At 36.9% G+C, this 20,027-nt stretch overlaps 1 protein-coding gene across 2 annotated transcripts in view; it reads right to left on the bottom strand.

The window, feature by feature from the left end:
- Positions 1-20,027, bottom strand: part of Acer3 (alkaline ceramidase 3) — a 164,925-nt gene that overhangs the window by 48,093 nt on the left and 96,805 nt on the right. For both annotated transcript variants that reach the window (XM_047515803.1, XM_047515804.1), the window contains 2 exons: positions 18,509-18,561; positions 3,523-3,604 (listed from right to left, as the gene is read on the bottom strand). In XM_047515803.1, coding sequence (XP_047371759.1) covers positions 3,523-3,604; positions 18,509-18,561 — 135 coding nt within the window. The remainder of the gene's footprint in view (positions 1-3,522; positions 3,605-18,508; positions 18,562-20,027) is intronic.

The following is a 20,027-nucleotide window of genomic DNA, read 5'->3' as shown; positions in this document are numbered from 1 at the left end:
AGAGTAGAATGAATCAGACATTATTAGCCTGTGTGCATATATGACTATACAACTGGTGTGATTCTATATCATGTACAACCAGAAGAATGAGAAGTTATGCTCCATTTATGTATGATATGTCAAAATGCACTCTGCTGTCATGTATAACTAATTAGAACAAAGGAAAAGAAGATTTAACTCAAAAGTATGCCTCCTTCTTGAAGCCTTTTTTGATCCCTTCCTCTGTATCTCAGAAGCAACTATTCACCCTCTTTTCTACCATCACTGTCCATGTACTAACTTATGGCATTTAGTTTCTCTTCCCCTGCCCCACTCTGCCCCAAGTTAAGAATCTCTTTAATAGAAAGGACTGGTTGTAAACATCTCTATATCCTCATTTAATGCAGCAATCTAATAAAGTTTTACACTTTCATTCAATTTGGCTACCAAGTTTATTTCTGGAGTAAGTTTCTAGCTACAAAATGATCAGATTATTTCCTCTGAGCAGTCACAGGGCTTTGAAAATAATGTGTCTGAGACACTATATCAGTAACTCTAAACTTGGCAAAGGAGAATGCTTTTAATCTCTGAATTCCTTATTTCAAAGTAAGTAATTTTGGGGGTTATAGGGTGTAGTTCAGTGATAGATTGCAGACTTAGCATGAGCAAGAGCCTGGGTTTGATTCCCTAGTACCAAAACAAAACAAAACTATTAATTTCCCTATATATGGTTAATGATATCAGATTCTTATTGCTACTAATAAAAGAAATGCAAAAGGGCATGTCTCTTAAAAGATACATTTTTTTAAAGGCAGAAAATTAATAAGTCCTTGCTATGTGCCAATATTAATTTTCACAATATGAAATGTATACTATTATTATCTACATTTTATAGGTAAGGGAAACTGAGGCTGAAAGAGACTAAGTAATTTGCGCAATGTCCCACAGTTACTAAGTAACAGTGTTAGATCTTAAACTGAGATCTGATCGATTCCAAAGCCTTTTTTTTTTTTTTGCAGTAGTAGGGATTGAACCCAGGGCCTTGTGCATGCCAGGTAAGCTACATCCCCAGACCCTTTTAAAAATTTTGTTTTGAGACATAGTCTCCCTAAGTTGCTTAGGCTAACCTCATATTTGTGATCCTCCTGCCTTACCCTGTGGAATAGCTGGGATTATAGGCCCAGGCTACCATGCCCAACTCTAAAGCCTGTTTCTAACTACATCATCTCTTAACTTACAAAGTGGTCCAATCTTCATTCTGCTACTAACTCTCTATATAAACTTGGTTGGCAAGGCAAGTCACTGACACTCTCTAGACTTACTTTATTCTCTTCTTTGAACAGTAACAAGACTAGTTTTCACTTCTAAGGTTCTAGGATTCTTTCATCATTAGCTAGCATGCACTTTAAGCAAAGTTTAGAAACTCAAGAAAATACTGCATATGTGACCTTTCACCTTCTATTTAACACCTCAACAAGTTGGAATATAGCTTCTGTCTTCATCAATTTACTGGTGACAGTATTCTCATTAAGATTACTTGGTTTTCTAATTAAAAATTTCCATTAGTTCTAACTTCATTTTACTCACATCCGTTCAGAGACAGCTAATACTTGTTACTTTTTTCTTTCTTTCTTTCTTTTTTTTTTTTTTGCGATGCTGGGGATTGAACCCGGGCCTTGTGCTTGCAAGGCAAGCACTCTACCAACTGAGTTATATCCCCAGCCCTATTATTTACTTTTCACTTCTAAAAATTCCTGTGACATTGGGTTCTTGGTTTTCCTGTATCTCTGATTACTTTTCTCAGTCTCCTTGCTGGCTCTCTCTCTTCTATCTGTAGATGTAGCATTCTATTTTTAGTCATCATAGTGGTCTGTGCTATTTCTGTGCCAGTTCATCTATCCCCACATGTCTATTCATACTCTGCTAACTCCCAAATCTACATCTTTAGACTAGACTACTTGCTAAGTCTCAGGTGCTATAAATGCTGGGCACTTCAAATCCAACATATTCTAAATTGAATTTATCTACCTCTATGCCATGATATGAACTTATTCATTAAATTTCCTGCAAAAGCTGCCCATTTTCCAAGTTTCCTATCATGGTTAAGGGCATACTGCACATGCTGACAGCCAGGTCATAAACTGAAGAGCCAGCCTAATAACTCCTTTTTAACTCTATTTCCATCTTTTCTACTCAGTGGGTCCCACAGATAGGTACTTAGGTCAGTTTCTTTTCATCCCTATAGCTATGTTACTTTATAGTGTGAGTCTCATATCTTTAAATACAAGATCCCTGGGGTCTAGCCCCACATTCCTCCTCACCCTCCATAACCACAGTAATCTTTCTAAAACATATCTGGCTACATTTTTTCTCTACTTTAAACCAGTTAATGGCTCTACACAGCCTTGAGTATAAAAATTCAAATTGCAAGACATGGTATACAATGAGCTTTATAACCTAATTCATTAAGCACATTCACTACTCCCCACTTAAATGTACACCTATATAAAATCTCTCCCAATTCTACTGGTGATGAATAAAACAATAAAAGTAAAGTATTTGGTACCACATGTACCAAATTTATTGACATGTAGTAAATAATTAAATATAGTAATAATTAAAATACAGTAAATAATTAAAAACAGTAATTCTCTATGTGATTCCAGAGTTTTATACCTATGGACATATGAAAGACAATTTCAAAATGTTTCACCACACTGTTGCCCAGGGGCTTGATGAACTTTTCAATTATCAGTCAAAATCTAACTCAACTGCCTCCTCTCTGAAGCTTTTCCTTAACCTACTCAAGTAGTTGTTTTTTTTTTTTAATTGATACATAAAAACATAAAAAATACACACATATTTATGGGCTACAATGTACACTCAAGCAGTCTTGATTGACCTTCTTTTACCTTATCACCATAAAATTAACATTTACTTCTAGTATTTCAGTTATTATCTTTTGATACATTTCTTTGTTTATATATTTTACTTTCCTAATAGAATAAATTCCTTAAGGATAGTAACTGCTTCTTAGGCAGTTCTGTATTTCCTGTGCCTGACAGGTAGGTTTTCCTGAAGTGTTTGTTTAAATTAATATTTTCTTAATACAAAATGCAATTCACTTGAGGAAGAAAAGCACTAGGTAGGGTAGGATCAGAAGCGACTGACTACCTCAAATTATTAGAAAAAGGTTAATTATTAAAATAGTCACACTAGGTCCAATGGAGTGGAGATAATTTCTTTAAGAAATAGGAGGTAGTATGTTCATCCATGATAAAAATTAATTTTTCCATTGCTACTAACCAAATACTTACTTTTTCACCTTTCCCCTTTAAAAAATTATACATTAAAAAAGTTATTTCAATTACAAGAAAAAATAAAACTTGGAAACAAAGAAGCAATATCTGAAAATGAGATATTCCAGTTGTATGTAGAAACATTTCAGTTTGAACAGCTTCAAGCAAATAAAGGAAGCAAAATGTTTCTTCCATAAATGACAAATTTACATGCTTAATCTGTTAGAGATAAAATATGACTTACTGTGGTTACTAGTAAACTGAATAGAACTAGGGTAAAAATTAGATGGTAGTTTACTGAGTTCTTCATCTTGAAACATTCAAACCTTAAAAAGAGAGAAAGAAACTTTCTTTAGAATATATAACAGGAATAAATAGGATGGGACTTTACCACTTACCCACATACCTTTGTGATCTAGTAATACCCATCATTTCTTCTCACCCACCATTCTTAGAAACTCTGCACTGCCCACAGCCTCATACTTCAGTAGATACAAAGCTTCTCTCCTGAAAAGTTTGGATTTGAGGATCCAGAAGCTAAATCAATTAAATAAATACAGAGATGACTTCAAAGTATGAAGTCAAATGAACTCAAGGTTTGAGGCTGATATTTGGGGGCAAAGTGAATGAACAAGTTGAAGAATGAGCAGAAAAATAATCCTCAGGGACAGAAAAATAAAATAGATATAAATATTTGAAGACAAACTGAGAGGAAGGAACGCAGAAAAGAGGGAAAGTGGAAGAAACAACCTTTCTTCACTAGTAAACCTAGTTTACTAGTGAAGGGAGTCTATACTTCCTACTATTGTTTCATATAAGTTCCTCAAGCTCCTCAAGATAAATCTCTCTTAACTCAAGCTAGCTTTAGTAAGGTTCTATGTCTTGTAACTAATGATCTCTTTTAAAAAACTATTTAAAAAATCACTTTTTAATAATTGTCTCTTTTTTTTTTATCTGTTTCCCCAACTAAACTGTGAATTCTTAGTAGGCAGGTACATAATCTTACTTTTTTTTTTTACAGACTGCATTTTGATTCATTGTACACAAATGGGGTACAACTTTTCATTTCTATGGTTGTACATGATGTAGATTCATACCATTCGTGTAATCATACATGTACATAGGGTAATAATGTCTGTCTTATTCCACCATCTTTCATACCCCTGCCCCTCCTCCCTTATTCTTACTTTTTAATGTATCTAGTCACTAGGATAGCATCTGATGCACAGGAGATAATCAGTAAATAAGGAAACATAAACAAATAATTGGCTATCAGTAAGTACCCAGCCTTTGAGGATTGTCTTGGTAGAGGCAGTAGGAATATTCTCTTAGTTTACTAATTGGTTGTGAAGTTGAACCCAATTCTTACTTCCTTAGTAATACCTGATTTTTAAATTCCCCTTTGCCTTTAAATTTTATGACTTCATGGCATGGAAGATGATAGAAAATGTTAGGATTTAGTGGATATTTGTTTTTCTTTTAAATTATATGACTTTATGGCTTGAAAGGTGATTGATAAAGTTAGGTAGGATATTTGAATTATAGTTAGCATTTTCATTCTGTCAATAGCTTAGAAACTGTTCATCATTTCTGATGTCCTCAAAGCAGATTATTTATTAAGAAACCAAAGGTCTGGGGTTAGTGTTAGGGTTAGAGTTAGAGTTAGGGAGGGGGGCAAGAATGGAGGAAGGAAGGACTGTATAGAGGGAAAAGAGGGGTGGGAGGGAAGGGAAAAAATAACAGAATGAATCAAACAACATTACCCTATGTAAATTTATGATTACACAAATGGTATGCCTTTACGCCATGTACAAACAGAGAAACAACATGTATCCCATTTGTTTACAATAAAAAAAAAAAAAAAAAGAAACCAAAGGTCTTTGGGAGACCTGGCTTATATTTATTGCCATGGTCATCTTACTTTATCATATACAGTCAGTTTCTTATCTGTCCCCTTCTTTTTTTTTTTTTTTTTTTTTTTTTTTTTGTGGTGCTGGGAGTCAAACCCGTGGCCTTGTGCTTACAAGGCAAGCACTTTACCAACTGAGCTATCTCCCCAGCCCATCTGCCCCCTTCTTTAGACAACGAGTTCCTTGACTCTCTATTTCTTTAGAACCTAGTATCACACCTAAAACAAAGGAACTTTTCAAGTATGTGTTTCACAAATGAACAAGAACATGCACCTAGAAGGCAAGGCAGGTTTAAAATGGTTAGTGGTCTAGACTGCTTTGTATACCTGATGTGTTCAAAGAATATCCTAAGGAACCAATAGGAAAACTGATTAGTGAAATTAACAAGGTCATGGAATAAAAGGTCAATATATGAAAATCAATTGTATTTCTAAATACTAATAATTAACAACTAGAAAATAAAGTTTTAGCATTCTAATACTACTTAAAATAGTACCCCAAATCAATAGAAACCTAGAGTGAGAGCTAACAAAGTAGTGCAACACCTATGCACTGAGAACCATAAAATCTCTCTGAAAGAAATTTAAAAGCCTAAACAAATGGAGAATTATGCCAGTCATATGGAAGACTGAATATTCTTTTCCTTCCCCTCCTCCCTTTTTTTTTTTTTTGGTACTAGGGATTGATCCCAGGGGTGCTTAGCCACTGAGCCATGTCCCAGGTGCTTTTTATTTATTTAGAGACAGGGTCTCCTTAAGTTGTTTAGGGTCTCACTAAATTGCTGAAGCTGGTTTTGAAATCGTGATTACAGGTACCATGTCTGGCTAAGACTGAATATTCTTAAGATATCGGTTGTGTCCAAAGTGGTTTATAGAGCCAATGTAATCATAATCAATATTCCAGTAGACTTCTTCTTCCCTTTTTTTTTTTTTTCCAGCACTAGGGACTAGCTTAACTTTAGTCCTCATGTATGCTATGCTAGGCAACTAGTCTACCACTGAGTTACCTACCTAGCTCTAGCCAACTTTTTTGGTAGAAGTTGGCAAGTGGCCTTTAATACTAACGCAAAATTGCAAAGGACCTAGGATTTCCAAAACGACATAGGAAAAGAACAAAATTGGAGAACTATTCTGACTGATCTCAAGATTTATAATAATGTTCTAGGTAATCCCAGCAGCTTGGGAGGCTGAGGCACGAGAATTCCAAGTTCAAAGCCAGCATCAACAATTTAGCAAGGGCTTAAGCAATTTACTGAGTGTCTCTAAATAAAATATTTTAAAAAGGCTCAGGAAGTGGTTCAGTGATTGAGCACCCCTGGGTTCAGTCCTTGGTACCAAAAAAAAAAAAAAAAAAAAAAAAAAAAAGACTTACAATAATGCTACAATTAAAAGACAATATAATATTGACAAGGATAGAACAGACCAGAGGAAAAAAGAGTCAAAACAATTTAACACAGAAAGAATAATCCTTTCAAAAGATGGTGTGCAATAACTAGTTACTTCTAGGGGAAAATATGACCCCTCAACTTTGCCTCATATCTATCATACACAAAATTAACCCAAAATGGATCACAGACCTAAATATAAAAACTAAAGTTAATACAAATTCTGGGGGGAAAAAAGCAAAACAAAACAAAATCTCTTTGACCCTGGGGAAGGCAAAGATCTCTTTGGACATAAAAGGTAATAGACCTAAAAATTAAAAAAAATAAATTGGATTTCATAAAAATTTAAAACTTTTGTTCACCAAAAGATACCATTAAGAAAATGAAAAGATAATTCATACTCTGAAAAAATATTTAAAATAAATATTTGAGAGGACTCTAAAAAATTTTGTATACTTCAATAAGAAGAAAAACAATTCAGTTTCTAGCAAAAGGGCACAAGATTGAATAGACATTTCTTTTTTCTTTTTTCCCTTTCTTCCTTTCGTGGTGCTGGAGATCAAAGCCAGGGCCTTGTGCATGCTAGGTAAGCACTCTATCACTAAGCTATATACCTTGCTGCTTGAACAGATATTTCTTAAGATATACACATGGTCAATTAGCATGTGAAAAGATGGACAACATCAATAGTTCTTAAAGAAATGCATATTAAAACACCAGAGACAGTACTCCATACTCCCTAGAAAAACTAAAAATAAAAAGACTGGTAACACCAACTATTAGCAAGAATATTGAGCAATGAAACTATTCATATATTTGTTAGTATAACTGTAATTAAATATAACTTTTTGGACAACAGTTTGGCAGCTTCTTTTAAAGCATATATTTATCATATAACCCAGCAATTCCACTTCTAGGTTTTTACCCAACAGAAATGAGAACATATATCCAACTGAGGACCTGTAAACAGATGTACATAATCATTTTATTCATAAGAGCCCCAAACTGGTAACAACCTTAATGTCCATCATTGGTGAATGGTACATCTATATAATGGAATACTAGTAGCATTAAAAAAGAAGAATGAACTACTGATACTCATAATAACATAGATGAACCTCAAAAACATCATATTGAACAAAAGAAGGTAGGCATAAAAAGGTACATATTGCATAATTCTTTTTACATGAAGTTTAAGAGTGGACAGGACTAATCTATAGAAAAGCAGGGGAATGGATCAGGATGAACTGTAATAGAGTAGAAAGGAATGTTCTCAAGTGATCAAAATACTGTTTCTTAATATAAAGGTAATGGTGTGAGTATGCATTTGTCATAACTCAAATTATACAATTTTTTTTTAATTTATTTTTTTACGTTTACATAGGGTAATGATGTTTCTTTTTTTTCCCCTTCCCCCCCACCCCTCCCACCCTTTTCCCTTTATACAGTCCTTCTTTCCTTCATTCTTACCGCTCTCCTTAGCCTAACTCTAAACCTAACCCTAAACCTAATGCTAACCCCTCCCACCCCCATTATATGTCCTCATCCGCTTATCAGCGAGATCATTCGTCCTTTAGTTTTTTGAGATTGGCTTATCTCACTTAGCATGATATTCTCCAATTTCGACCATTTGCCTACAAATGCCATAATTTTATCATTCTTCATTGCGGAGTAATATTCCATTGTATAAATATGCCACAGTTTCTTTATCCATTCATCAACTGAAGGGCATCTAGGTTGGTTCCACAATCTGGCTATGGTGAATTGAGCAGCAATGAACATTGATGTGGCTGTATCTCTGTAGTATGCTGATTTTAAGTCCTTTGGGTATAGGCCAAGGAGTGGGATAGCTGGGTCAAATGGTGTTTCCATTCCAAGCTTTCTGAGGAATCTCCACACTGCTTTCCAGAGTGGCTGCACTAATTTGCAACCCCACCAGCAATGTATGAGTGTTCCTTTTTCACCACATCCTCGCCAACACCTATTGTTGCTTGTGTTCTTGATAATCGCCATTCTAATTGGGGTGAGATGAAATCTTAGGGTAGTTTTGATTTGCATTTCCCTTATTACTAGGGATGTTGAACATTTTTTCATATATCTGTTGATTACTTGTACATCTTCTTCTGTGAAGTGTCTGTTCATTTCCTTAGCCCATTTGTTGATTGGATTATTTGTATTCTTCGTGTAGAGTTTTTTGAGTTCTTTATAGATTCTGGAAATTAGCGCTCTATCTGAGGTATGGTTGGCAAAAATATTCTCCCACTCTGTAGGCTCTCTCTTCACATTTCTGATAGTTTCCTTTGCTGAGAGAAAGCTTTTTAGTTTGAATCTATCCCAGTTGTTGATTCTTGCTTTTATTTCTTGTGCTATGGGAGTCCTGTTAAGGAAGTCTGATCCTAAGCCAACAAGTTGAAGATTTGTACCTACTTTTTCTTCTATAAGATGCAGGGTCTCTGGTCTGATTCCAAGGTCCTTGATCCATTTTGAGTTGAGTTTTGTGTAGGGTGAGAGATAGGGGTTTAATTTCATTCTATTGCATATGGTTTTCCAGTTTTCCCAGCACCATTTGTTGAAGAGGCTATCTTTTCTCCATTGCATATTTTTGGAACCTTTGTCTAGTATGAGAAAATTGTATTTATTTGGGTTTGTGTCCATGTCCTCTATTCTGTACCATTGATCTACCTGTCTATTTTGGTACCAATACCATGCCGTTTTTGTTACTATTGCTTTGTAGTAGAGTTGAAGATCTGGTATTGCAATACCCCCTGCTTCGCTCTTGCTACTGAGGATTGCTTTAGCTATTCTAGGTTTTTTATTCTTCCAGATGAATTTCATAATTGCTTGCTCTATTTCTGCAAGGTACATCATTGGGATTTTAATTGGAATTGCATTGAATCTGTATAGCACTTTAGGTAGTATAGCCATTTTGACGATATTAATTCTGCCTATCCAGGAACATGGGAGATATTTCCATCTTCTAAGGTTTTCTTGAATTTCTTTCTTTAGTGTTCTGTAGTTCTCATTGTAGAGGTCTTTCACCTCTTTTGTGAGATTGATTCCCAAGTATTTTATTTTTTTCGATGCTATTGTGAATGGGGTAGTTTTCCTAATTTCTCTTTCTGAAGATTCATCACTTATGTATAAAAATGCATTGGATTTATGAGCATTGATCTTGTAACCTGCTACTTTACTGAATTCACTTATGAGTTCTAAAAGTTTTCTGGTGGAATTTCCAGGTTCCTCTAAATATATAATCATGTCATCAGCGAACAGGGATAGTTTGAGTTCTTCTTTTCCTATTCGTATCCCTTTAATTTCTTTGGTTTGTCTGATTGCTCTGGCTAGAGTCTCAAGGACGATGTTGAATAGAAGTGGTGAAAGAGGGCATCCCTGCCTTGTTCCAGTTTTTAGGGGGAACGCTTTCAGTTTTTCACCATTTAGAATGATATTAGCCATGGGCTTAGCGTAGATTGCCTTTATAATGTTTAGGAATGTTCCCACTACCCCAATTTTTTCTAGTGTTTTGAGCATGAAGGGATGCTGTATTTTATCGAATGCTTTTTCTGCATCTATTGAAATAATCATGTGATTCTTAACTTTAAGTCTGTTGATATGGTGAATGACATTTATTGATTTCCGAATGTTGAACCAACCTTGCATCCCTGGGATAAAACCCACTTGATCGTGGTGCACTATCTTTTTAATATATATTTGTATGCGATTTGCTAAAATTTTGTTGAGAATTTTTGCATCGATGTTCATTAAGGATATTGGTCTGAAATTTTCCTTCCTCGATGTGTCTCTGTCTGGTTTAGGTATCAGGGTGATATTGGCTTCATAGAACGAGTTTGGGAGGGTTCCCTCCTCTTCTATTTCATGGAATAGTTTGAGGAGTATTGGAATGAGCTCTTCTTTAAAGGTTTTGTAGAACTCGGCTGAGAACCCATCTGGTCCTGGACTTTTGTTGGTAGGCTTTTGATGACCTCTTCTATTTCATTGCTTGAAATTGGTTTATTTAGGTTGTGTATGTCCTCCTCATTCAGTTTAGGTAATTCATATGTCTCTAGAAATTTGTTGATGTCTTCGAGGTTTTCTGTTTTGTTGGAGTATAGATTTTCGAAATAGTTTCTAATTATGTTTTTTATTTCACTCGTGTCTGTTGTGATGTTTCCTTGTTCATTCCGAATTTTAGTAATTTGAGTTTTCTCCCTCTTTCTCTTTGTTAGTGTGGCTAAGGGTTTATCAATTTTATTTATTTTTTCAAAGAACCAACTATTTATATTGTTAATTTTTCCAATTGTTTCTTTTGTTTCGATTTCGTTGATTTCGGCTCTGATTTTAACTATTTCCTGTCTTCTACTACTTTTGGTATTGGTCTGCTCTTCTTTTTCTAGCGCTTTGAGCTGTAGTGTTAAGTCGTTTATTTGTTGATTTCTACTTCTTTTTTTGAATGCACCCCATGAAATAAATCTTCCTCTAAGTACTGCTTTCATAGTGTCCCAGAGATTTTGATATGATGTGTCTTTGTTCTCGTTTACTTCTAAGAATTTTTTTATTTCCTCCTGATGTCTTCTGTTATCCATTCATCGTATAATAGTGTATTATTTAGTCTCCAAGTATTGGAGAAGTTTCTGTTTTTTATTCTGTCATTTATTTCTAATTTCAATCCATTATGATCTGATAGAGTACAAGGTAGTATCTCTATCTTCTTGTATTTGCTTACAGTAGCTTTGTGGCATAAAATATGGTCTATTTTAGAGAAGGATCCATGTGCTGTTGAGAAGAAGGTGTATTCGTTCTTTGTTGGATGGTATATTCTATATATGTCTGTTAAGTCTAAATTGCTGATTGTGTTGTTGAGATCTATAGTTTCTTTATTCAATTTTTGTTTGGACGATCTATCCAGTGGTGAGAGAGGTGTGTTAAAATCGCCTAGTATGATTGTGTTGTGGTCTATTTGAATTCTGTAATTGAGAAGGATTTGTTTGACGTACGTGGATGAGCCAATGTTCGGGGCATAGATATTTATGATTGTTATGTCTTGCTGATTTATGCTTCCCTTAAGCAGCATGTAATGTCCTTCTTTATCCCTTCTGACTAGTTTTGGTTTGAAGTCCACATTATCTGAGATGAGGATGGATACTCCAGCTTTTTTGCTGTGTCCGTGTGCATGGTATGTTTTTCCCCATCCTTTCACCTTTAGTCTATGGGTGTCTCTTTCTATGAGGTGAGTCTCTTGCAGGCAGCATATTGTTGGATTTTTCTTTTTAATCCAATCTGCCAGTCTGTGTCTTTTGATTGATGAATTCAGGCCATTAACATTCAGGGTTATTATTGTGATATGATTTGTATTCCCAGTCAATTGACTCATATTTGTTTTTGACATGATTTGGTTTCTCCTTTATTTGGCTATTCCTTTAGGCTAGCGCCTCCTGTTGCTGATTTGCATCGTTGTTTTTCATCTCTTCCTCATGGAATATTTTGCTGAGAATGTTCTGTAATGCTGGCTTTCTTTTTGTAAATTCCTTTAGCTTTTGTTTATCATGGAAGGATCTTATTTCATCGTCAAATTTGAAGGTAAGTTTTGCAGGGTATAAGATTCTTGGTTGGCATCCGTTTTCTTTCAGGGCTTGGTAAATGTTGTTCCAGGCCCTTCTGGCTTTTAGGGTCTGGATTGAAAAATCTGCTGATATTCTTATTGGTTTCCCTCTGAATGTAATTTGATTCTTTTCTCTCGCGGCCTTTAAAATTCTGTCTTTATTTTGTATGTTAGGTATTTTCATAATAATGTGTCTTGGTGTGGGTCTGTTGTAATTTTGTATTTTGGAGTTCTATAAGCCTCTTGTATTTGGTTTTCCATTTCATTCTTCAGATTTGGGAAATTTTCTGATATTATTTCATTGAATAGATAGTTCATTCCTTTGGTTTGTTTCTCTAAGCCTTCCTCAATCCCAATAATTCTTAAATTTGGCCTTTTCATGATATCCCATAATTCTTGTAGATTCTGTTCATGATTTCTTACCATCTTTTCTGTTTGGCCAACTTTGCTTTCGAGATTAAATAATTTGTCTTCAATGTCTGAGGTTCTGTCTTCCAGGTGCTCCATTCTATTGGTTATGCTTTCTATGGAGTTTTTAACTTGGTTTATTGTTTCCTTCATTTCAAGTATTTCAGTTTGGTTTTTTTTCAGTATCTCTAACTCTTTATTGAAATGATCTCTTGCTTCCCGTATTTGGTCTTTTAACTGTTGATTGGTGCGATCATTTAATGCCTGCATTTGCTCTTTCATCTCCTCCTTCAATGCCTGCATTTGCTCTTTCATCTCCTCATTTGCTTCCCTGATCGTTTTAATTACGTACATTCTGAACTCCCTTTCTGACATTTCTTCTGCAGTGCTGTCATTGGGTTTTATTGATGTAGTATCTAGGTTTGTTTGGGACATTTTCTTCCCTTGTTTTCTCATATTGGTCAGTTGTCAGTGGGACCCTGAGATATTGCAGTTTTCCGCTATTGGCTTATAGTGTCCTGGTAGATTTCCAGTGTATCACCTCCCAGCCTTCAGTAGCCTGATGTCTTGGAGGAATCTGATAAAGCAGCGTATCCGAAGAAAACTGCCCCTAGCCCCCTACTGGTTCCACGATTTGGAACTGGCTCTGTGCTGAAATGCTCTCACTGTGGGCCTGCACCGTGCAGCTGGCCGTGTGGGAGGAGCTCACTGCCGGAGTGTGGAAGGCTACCTTGGGAAGACTCTAGCTGCCCTGCCCGGCTCCAATAAGCCACCTCTATCTGGGCCTGTCCCCCGGCCGAGCTTTACCCAGTGGGCAGACTCACCCGTGGCTCTATTTCAGTCCGAGTCTCTCAATGCCTCCCCTTCTTAACTCCTGGATTCTGGAGCGACAGGGGGTGCAGTCTCCCTCTAGGCCGCCATCTTGGATCGTCCTGAGAAGAGAGCCTGCAGCCGGAGTGGGCAGAGCCGCCTGAAGAGGTGTCTGGCTGCCCTGCCCTGATCCCAGAGGCTGTTTGCGGATCGAGGCTCTCCGTTGGTTCGGGGGCTTGTGGCTGGTTCTATGTAGAAAGTCTCTCACTGGGCGGTCAGCTCCGAGAGGCTAGCCTTGAACGGCACCTCCCACCGCAGGGGTCCAGACTACTTGGGGAAGTCTCTGGCTGCCCTGTCTGGACCCTGAATCTGCTTGCGTGCCAGAGTACGCTGAGCTGCACTGGCTCTTGGACTCGGAGCTTGTTCTGGTCAGAAAGGCTCTCACTAGCGGGCCAGTTCCGTTCTGAGAACCTGGAGAAGCTGGCTGTGTGGGCGGGGCCCACCGCCGGAGTGCGCAGGGCTGCCTGTGGATGACTCTAGCTGCCCTGCCCGGCACCGATAAGCCACCTCTATCTGGGCCTGCCCCCCAGGCCGAGCTTTACCCAGTGGGCAGACTCACCCGTGGCTCTATTTCAGTCCGAGTCTCTCTATGCCTCCCCTTCTTAACTCCTGGGTTCTGGAGCGACAGGGGGTGCAGTCTCCCTCTAGGCCGCCATCTTGGATCGCCCCGAGAAGAGAGCCTGCAGCCGGAGTGGGCAGAGCCGCCTGAAGAGGTGTCTGGCTGCCCTGCCCTGATCCCAGAGGCTGTTTGCGGATCGAGGCTCTCCGTTGGTTCGGGGGCTTGTGGCTGGTTCTATGTAGAAAGTCTCTCACTGGGCGGTGAACTCCGTGAGGCTAGCCTTGAACGGCACCTCCCACCGCAGGGGTCCAGACTACTTGGGGAAGTCTCTGGCTGCCCTGTCTGGACCCTGAATCTGCTTGCGTGCCAGAGTACACTGAGCTGCACTGGCTCCGGGACTCGGAGCTTGTTCTGGTCAGAAAGGCTCTCACCAGCGGGCCAGTTCCGTTCCGAGAACCTGGAGAAGCTGGCTGTGTGGGCGGGGCCCACCGCCGGAGTGCGCAGGGCTGTCTGTGGATGACTCTAGCTGCCCTGCCCGGCTCCGATAAGCCACCTCTGTCTGGGCCTGCCCCCCGGGCCGAGCTTTACCCAGTGGGCAGACTCACCCGTGGCTCTATTTCAGTCCGAGTCTCTCTATGCCTCCCCTTCCTAACTCCTGGGTTCTGGAGCGACAGGGGGTGCAGTCTCCCTCTAGGCCGCCATCTTGGATCGCCCCCTCAAATTATACAATTAAACTGGGTGCATTTTATTGCATGTTAATCATATCTCAATAAAATGGATTAAAGTTATTTCAGTCTTTCCATTTCCTTCTAGGAGTCACTTAAAGTGTACTATGGCAAGGGTTGGGGATGTGACTCAGTGGTAGAACACTTGCCTACTATGCATAAGGCCCTGGGTTCAATCCCTAGTATGAAAGAAAGGAAGGAAGAAATGTACAGAAATTCCTTTTTACATACTAAGGTGGTAGAACTTTGAAACTTGTTGTATTCACAATGACAGTCAGGACACCTTGCTTCATTTTCGTATAGAGGCAAGTTCTACCTTTCCTACCCTACTGAACTTTGCATATGTCTAAGGTAGAATATTAATCACATTATATGGAAGGCTGCTTGTTTTTGGTTCTGTTTCCTCTACTAGACCTCAGATTTTCTGAGGTAAAAGCTCACTTCTTGCTTTTCCAATTTCCAGTGCCCACCACAGTGCCTGATACATCAACAATATACAAGTTTATATTATAAACAAATAAATAATTTAATCTTCATAAGAAATTTATAAGTACTACAACTTCCAATGAGAAACAAATGAAGAAATGGAAAGATTGACTTACCCAGGGTCATGCAGTTTGTAATTACCAGAGCTAGAAACTGAACTATAAGTTCAATATCCTTATTGTGCCTGTATATATATGTGTATGTGTGTGTGTGTGTGTGTGTGTGTGTGTGTGTGTGTGTGTGTGTATGGCCATGGATCAAACCCACAGCCTCATGCATGTTAGGCAAGTGCTCTACCACTGAACTACATCCCCAATCCCATCCTACCTTTATTTCTAAGTAATACTCTTGTGTTCCCTAATCTAATACACATGTGTTTTCTGAATCCATTTTATATGATAATTATCTAGTTTTTTTTCAATATGGTCATCATTACTAGCTCAAAAACATTTTCTTCTAAAGATACAAAAATATCAGAATAGTTTTAAAAATATGTTATTAAAAGGAACTCATCAGCAAGTACTCTTTTATTTTTTTTTTAGATGGGGGTAGCAAACTATGGTTTAAGAGCCAATTTCTCAGCTTGAGTCTTTTTTTTTTTTTTGGTGGCACTTGGGATTGAATCCAGAGTTACTCTACTCCTGAGCTTCGTCATGGATTTTTAATTCTGACATAAGATCTCACTAATTTGTCCAGGCTGGCCTCAAACTTCTGATCCTCCTGTCTCAGTCTCCTGAGAGACTGGGATTATAAGTGTGTACCACCTTAACAGTTCTGGGACTACAATAGCAAGGTTGAAAAGTTGCAACAGAGGCCTGAGGCCCACAAAGCCTAAAATATTTACTATTTGATCCTTTACAGAGAAAGTTTGACAATCCTTATCTTTTTTTTTTTTTTTTTGCACTGTTCTTGATCTTCTTTTCACCTACCTTCGAAATAGGGCAATAAGGTTTGAGGTCATACAAATCTAAGCAGTAATTGGGCATTCTTCCTTTTATTATTTCTGGATAAAAATCAGTTTTAGTAATTAAAGGTTAAGAACTAAGGGTAGTATGGTTTGTTACAGCTCAGTAAAAATAAAAGAGACCAAAATCCCTTTGAGTTACTTTAGTATGCACTACTAACTTTTAGGAGGAGCAGACAGACATGAGTAATGGGAATATGAGGTTAAGGGAATAAGTCTATAAACTGGGCCTACGATGTTGATCCCCACATACACGCTCTCTCTCTCTCTCGCTCTCACTTTAAAGCAATTTACTTAAATTGCTTTAAAGCACTACCTGGCTTAACTGGACAGGCTATATTACATTCCTCAGCAAACAACCTGTTACCTGCAGGAGAAATGCAGGCCCAAAATGCTGATGAGAACACAAATTACCTTTAAGGGGGAGAATTTGGGGACCATTACACAGACCAGATCTCAGAACACAAGGAGATAAGGATAATTTCCCCTAACCATAAAATCTGTAAGAACAAGTTCCAATTAGTATCAGTCAGCATGGGTTAAAGTTATATATAGAATTGTCATGCATAATGGGGACTTGAAAGTTTGATGTCATCCTGCTGTCAGTCAGAAGTCAAGAGGTGGACCTGGGTGGAACTCTCAGGAAACTTCCTTGGGACCTCCAATAAAACTGTGGGCAAGGAGAGGTATGCCATCCTCCTTTCTGAGAGAATAAACTCTCCCCCTGGAGAGTTTCCCCTTTCCTGTTCTTTCAATAAACTCGTGCCTGCTACTCTGAGCAACATGTATGAATGTTTCTGGAATGATCACAAGAATAAGGCTGGAGGCTGGGTTGTGGCTCAGTGATATAGAGTGCTTGCCTAGCATGCATGAGACACTGGGTTCGATTCTCAGCACCACATATAAATAAATAAAAATAAAGGTCTATTGACAACTTAAAAAAAAAAAAAAAGAAGACGGGTGAAGATGGGGCCTCTGTGGCTGCCTCAGTTTTGTGGCTGGCCAGTGCCCTGTAACATTATGGTACAGAAGACAAGGATACAAACTGGTTCAAACAGAGGTTTTCCTCAATTCTAGCCTTGTTATTACTAGGCCTGACTCAGCTGTATCATGTGCGTCCCTCCACAGGTTAGTCATTTTTTCCCCTCCAAATATATGTTCTTTATATATCTGTTTAACATTCAGACAGGCTGTATACTGCAACGTCATGGGGTCAGGGAGACCCTTCTTTGTTCTGGCAATTCAGCTGGAGCCCAAACTTGCATACTGTATTTCAGCAAAACAAAAGATCTGCAGCTAACCTAACCTACTGTCCTTAGAAAGCATGGGTAATGTCCATCTGCTATTTGATCACACACTACAGAAAGGGTTCCACATCTTTATTAATACCACATTCCCAGGCAGCCTAATAAAAAGTGTTTTTCCAATTTCTTCTTGAGAAGGATTCTGACCACTGTAATTTTCTTTATCAGGTATATTTTCATGTCCCTTAGATATTATTTACCTAGATGATGGTTTACTGGTATGCTTTTTAATCAAGTTCTGCTTAAGTCCTTAGTTAAGTTACTAAATCTCCCTGTGCTTCACTTTCTTATTTATAAAATAAGGACAATACCCATTTATCTTGCACAACTGTATAGAATTAGATATGGTGTAGCATGCTGCCTAGGTACAGTACAAAGGAGATATTAATGCTTATTAATGTTCTTACCCTAATCATTTTATTTTTCAAGATTATCACTCAGGAAATATAAATTAACTTGAGATTGAAATAAAAAATATGAACCAGGAAGGGAACATTGGATTCAATATTCTCATTCATGTTTGTGAACAGACAATCAAAATAAGCACATTTTTGACAGCTTTACTGTGATTTAGAATAAGAAAAATTAAAGGAGAACAAATACTATTTAGTAAGTAACTTCAAAACAAAGAAATTAAAACGACACAATCATTATACAACTAGAAGTGTACTTCATTTTTCTGGTAAGCTTCTGTTAAGAAATTGTTAATATGATAGTATATATCACAGCGCAATAAATATATCTAAGTTTGTACACATCCTTTATATAAGGAAATGAAAATTATACAACTTAAGTACAATTAAGATTTTATCTAAATTGGCTACAGGGTTTGAAATCACAAAAGTTAATAAATAACAATATTAATACTTCCAAGAAATTATACTCTTGATATCATAAAACTTATAATCTTCTACATTATTATAATCTCCTGGCAATATAACTGGGTTAGTTATATTAATTCCTTAAAAAATATGAATTCAAAAGTATACCAAACAACTTAAATTTAAATATAAGTACTTACATGCAGTATACAAATATGCAACAGCTGTAAATCATTGGTAGTTCATCCAATAGCTATATGAAACAAAGAAAACAGATAAATAATTGAGATTAGCCATGTAGCTCAGTGGTAGAATGCACGATTAGTACGCACAAGGCCCTGGATTTAATCCCCAGCTCCACACACACATAAGATTGCTGTCTTCTCTTAATTTTTTTCTTTCTTATAAAAGTATCAAATTTATTTCAATATCTTGTTTCATTTTTAAAATAGAGCTGTTGAACAATTATTTAACTTAAAATTCATTCTCAGAAGTGCAGGAACATTAATAAGCTATTAAATACAGTGAATAAAATTACTCATATATGTAGAAAAGTCATGTTTAATAGTAAAAGTTCCAGTTATACTACTTAACTGAAAGATCCTTTAGCTCTGTACTTCCAATTATACCACTCTCATTTTGAATACAATTTATCCTATTTGTGAAATTATTACTATGCCCAACAAAATCTTCCCAAATTTTTCTTTTTTTTTTCATAATAGCTTTATTTGTAGCAGTCAAAAACTGACAACAGCGTGAGTGTTCATCCATAAATTAGCAGATAAACTGTAGTATAATGTAGCCAAACAATAGAAAAAAATACAATACCCAGCAAAAAAGGAATTAACTATTGATACACACTATAAAATTGATGAAACTCTTAATTATGCCAAACGAAAATAGCCAAAAAGTACATATGGTATGATTCTACCTGTTATATAACATTCTTTTTTTGGTTTGTTTTTTAAATTCAGTGTTGGGAATTGAACCCATGATCCCACATGTGCGGAACTATATGCTCATGTCTATAACATTCTTTTTAAGAAGCAAAATATCTAGCAACAGAAAGGAGATCAGTGGTTGCTTGGGGATATGGGAGGGGAATGGTGGGAGAAAGAGTGTACAGAAGGACACAAGAAAATTTTTTGTAATGAATGTGGTTTTTAAAGTTGCAGAGAATGTCATTGTAGACATATTGTTTATTTAATAAGTTCCCTGTAGGCTGTTTTCAATCTTTTATTACAAGCTGTACATATAACATTTCACATACCTACAGGTATACCTATAGGATAAATGTTCAGAAGTGGAATTGCTGGATTAAACCATGCACTTTTACTCTTGATAAAGATTACCAAATCACCTTCCATAGAAGTTGACCATTTTTCATTCCACCAGTATGACAACAATCATTCCTTATATCTTGCCAAGAACTGGTATTTTCCAGCATCTGAATTTTTGCCTATCTACAGGTAAGATAGTATCTAAGTATAATTTCAATTGGCATTTTTCTTACTATGTGAATGAAGATTATCATCTTTTATACAGATTTAAATACATGTGTTTGTCTAATCAACATTTGTTCATGTCTTTACCCATTTTTCTCTCATGTTAGTTTTAATTTTCAGGTGCTGTTTCAATATCAGAGAACTTTTCCCTTTGTCTATATGAGTTATAAATATTTTTTTCTCAGTTTGTCATTTATCTTTTGAAACTTTTAGA

Source organism: Sciurus carolinensis, chromosome 11 (genome assembly GCF_902686445.1).
Source record: "Sciurus carolinensis chromosome 11, mSciCar1.2, whole genome shotgun sequence".
NCBI lineage: Eukaryota > Metazoa > Chordata > Mammalia > Rodentia > Sciuridae > Sciurus > Sciurus carolinensis.
This window is presented reverse-complemented; position numbering and strand designations above follow the sequence as displayed.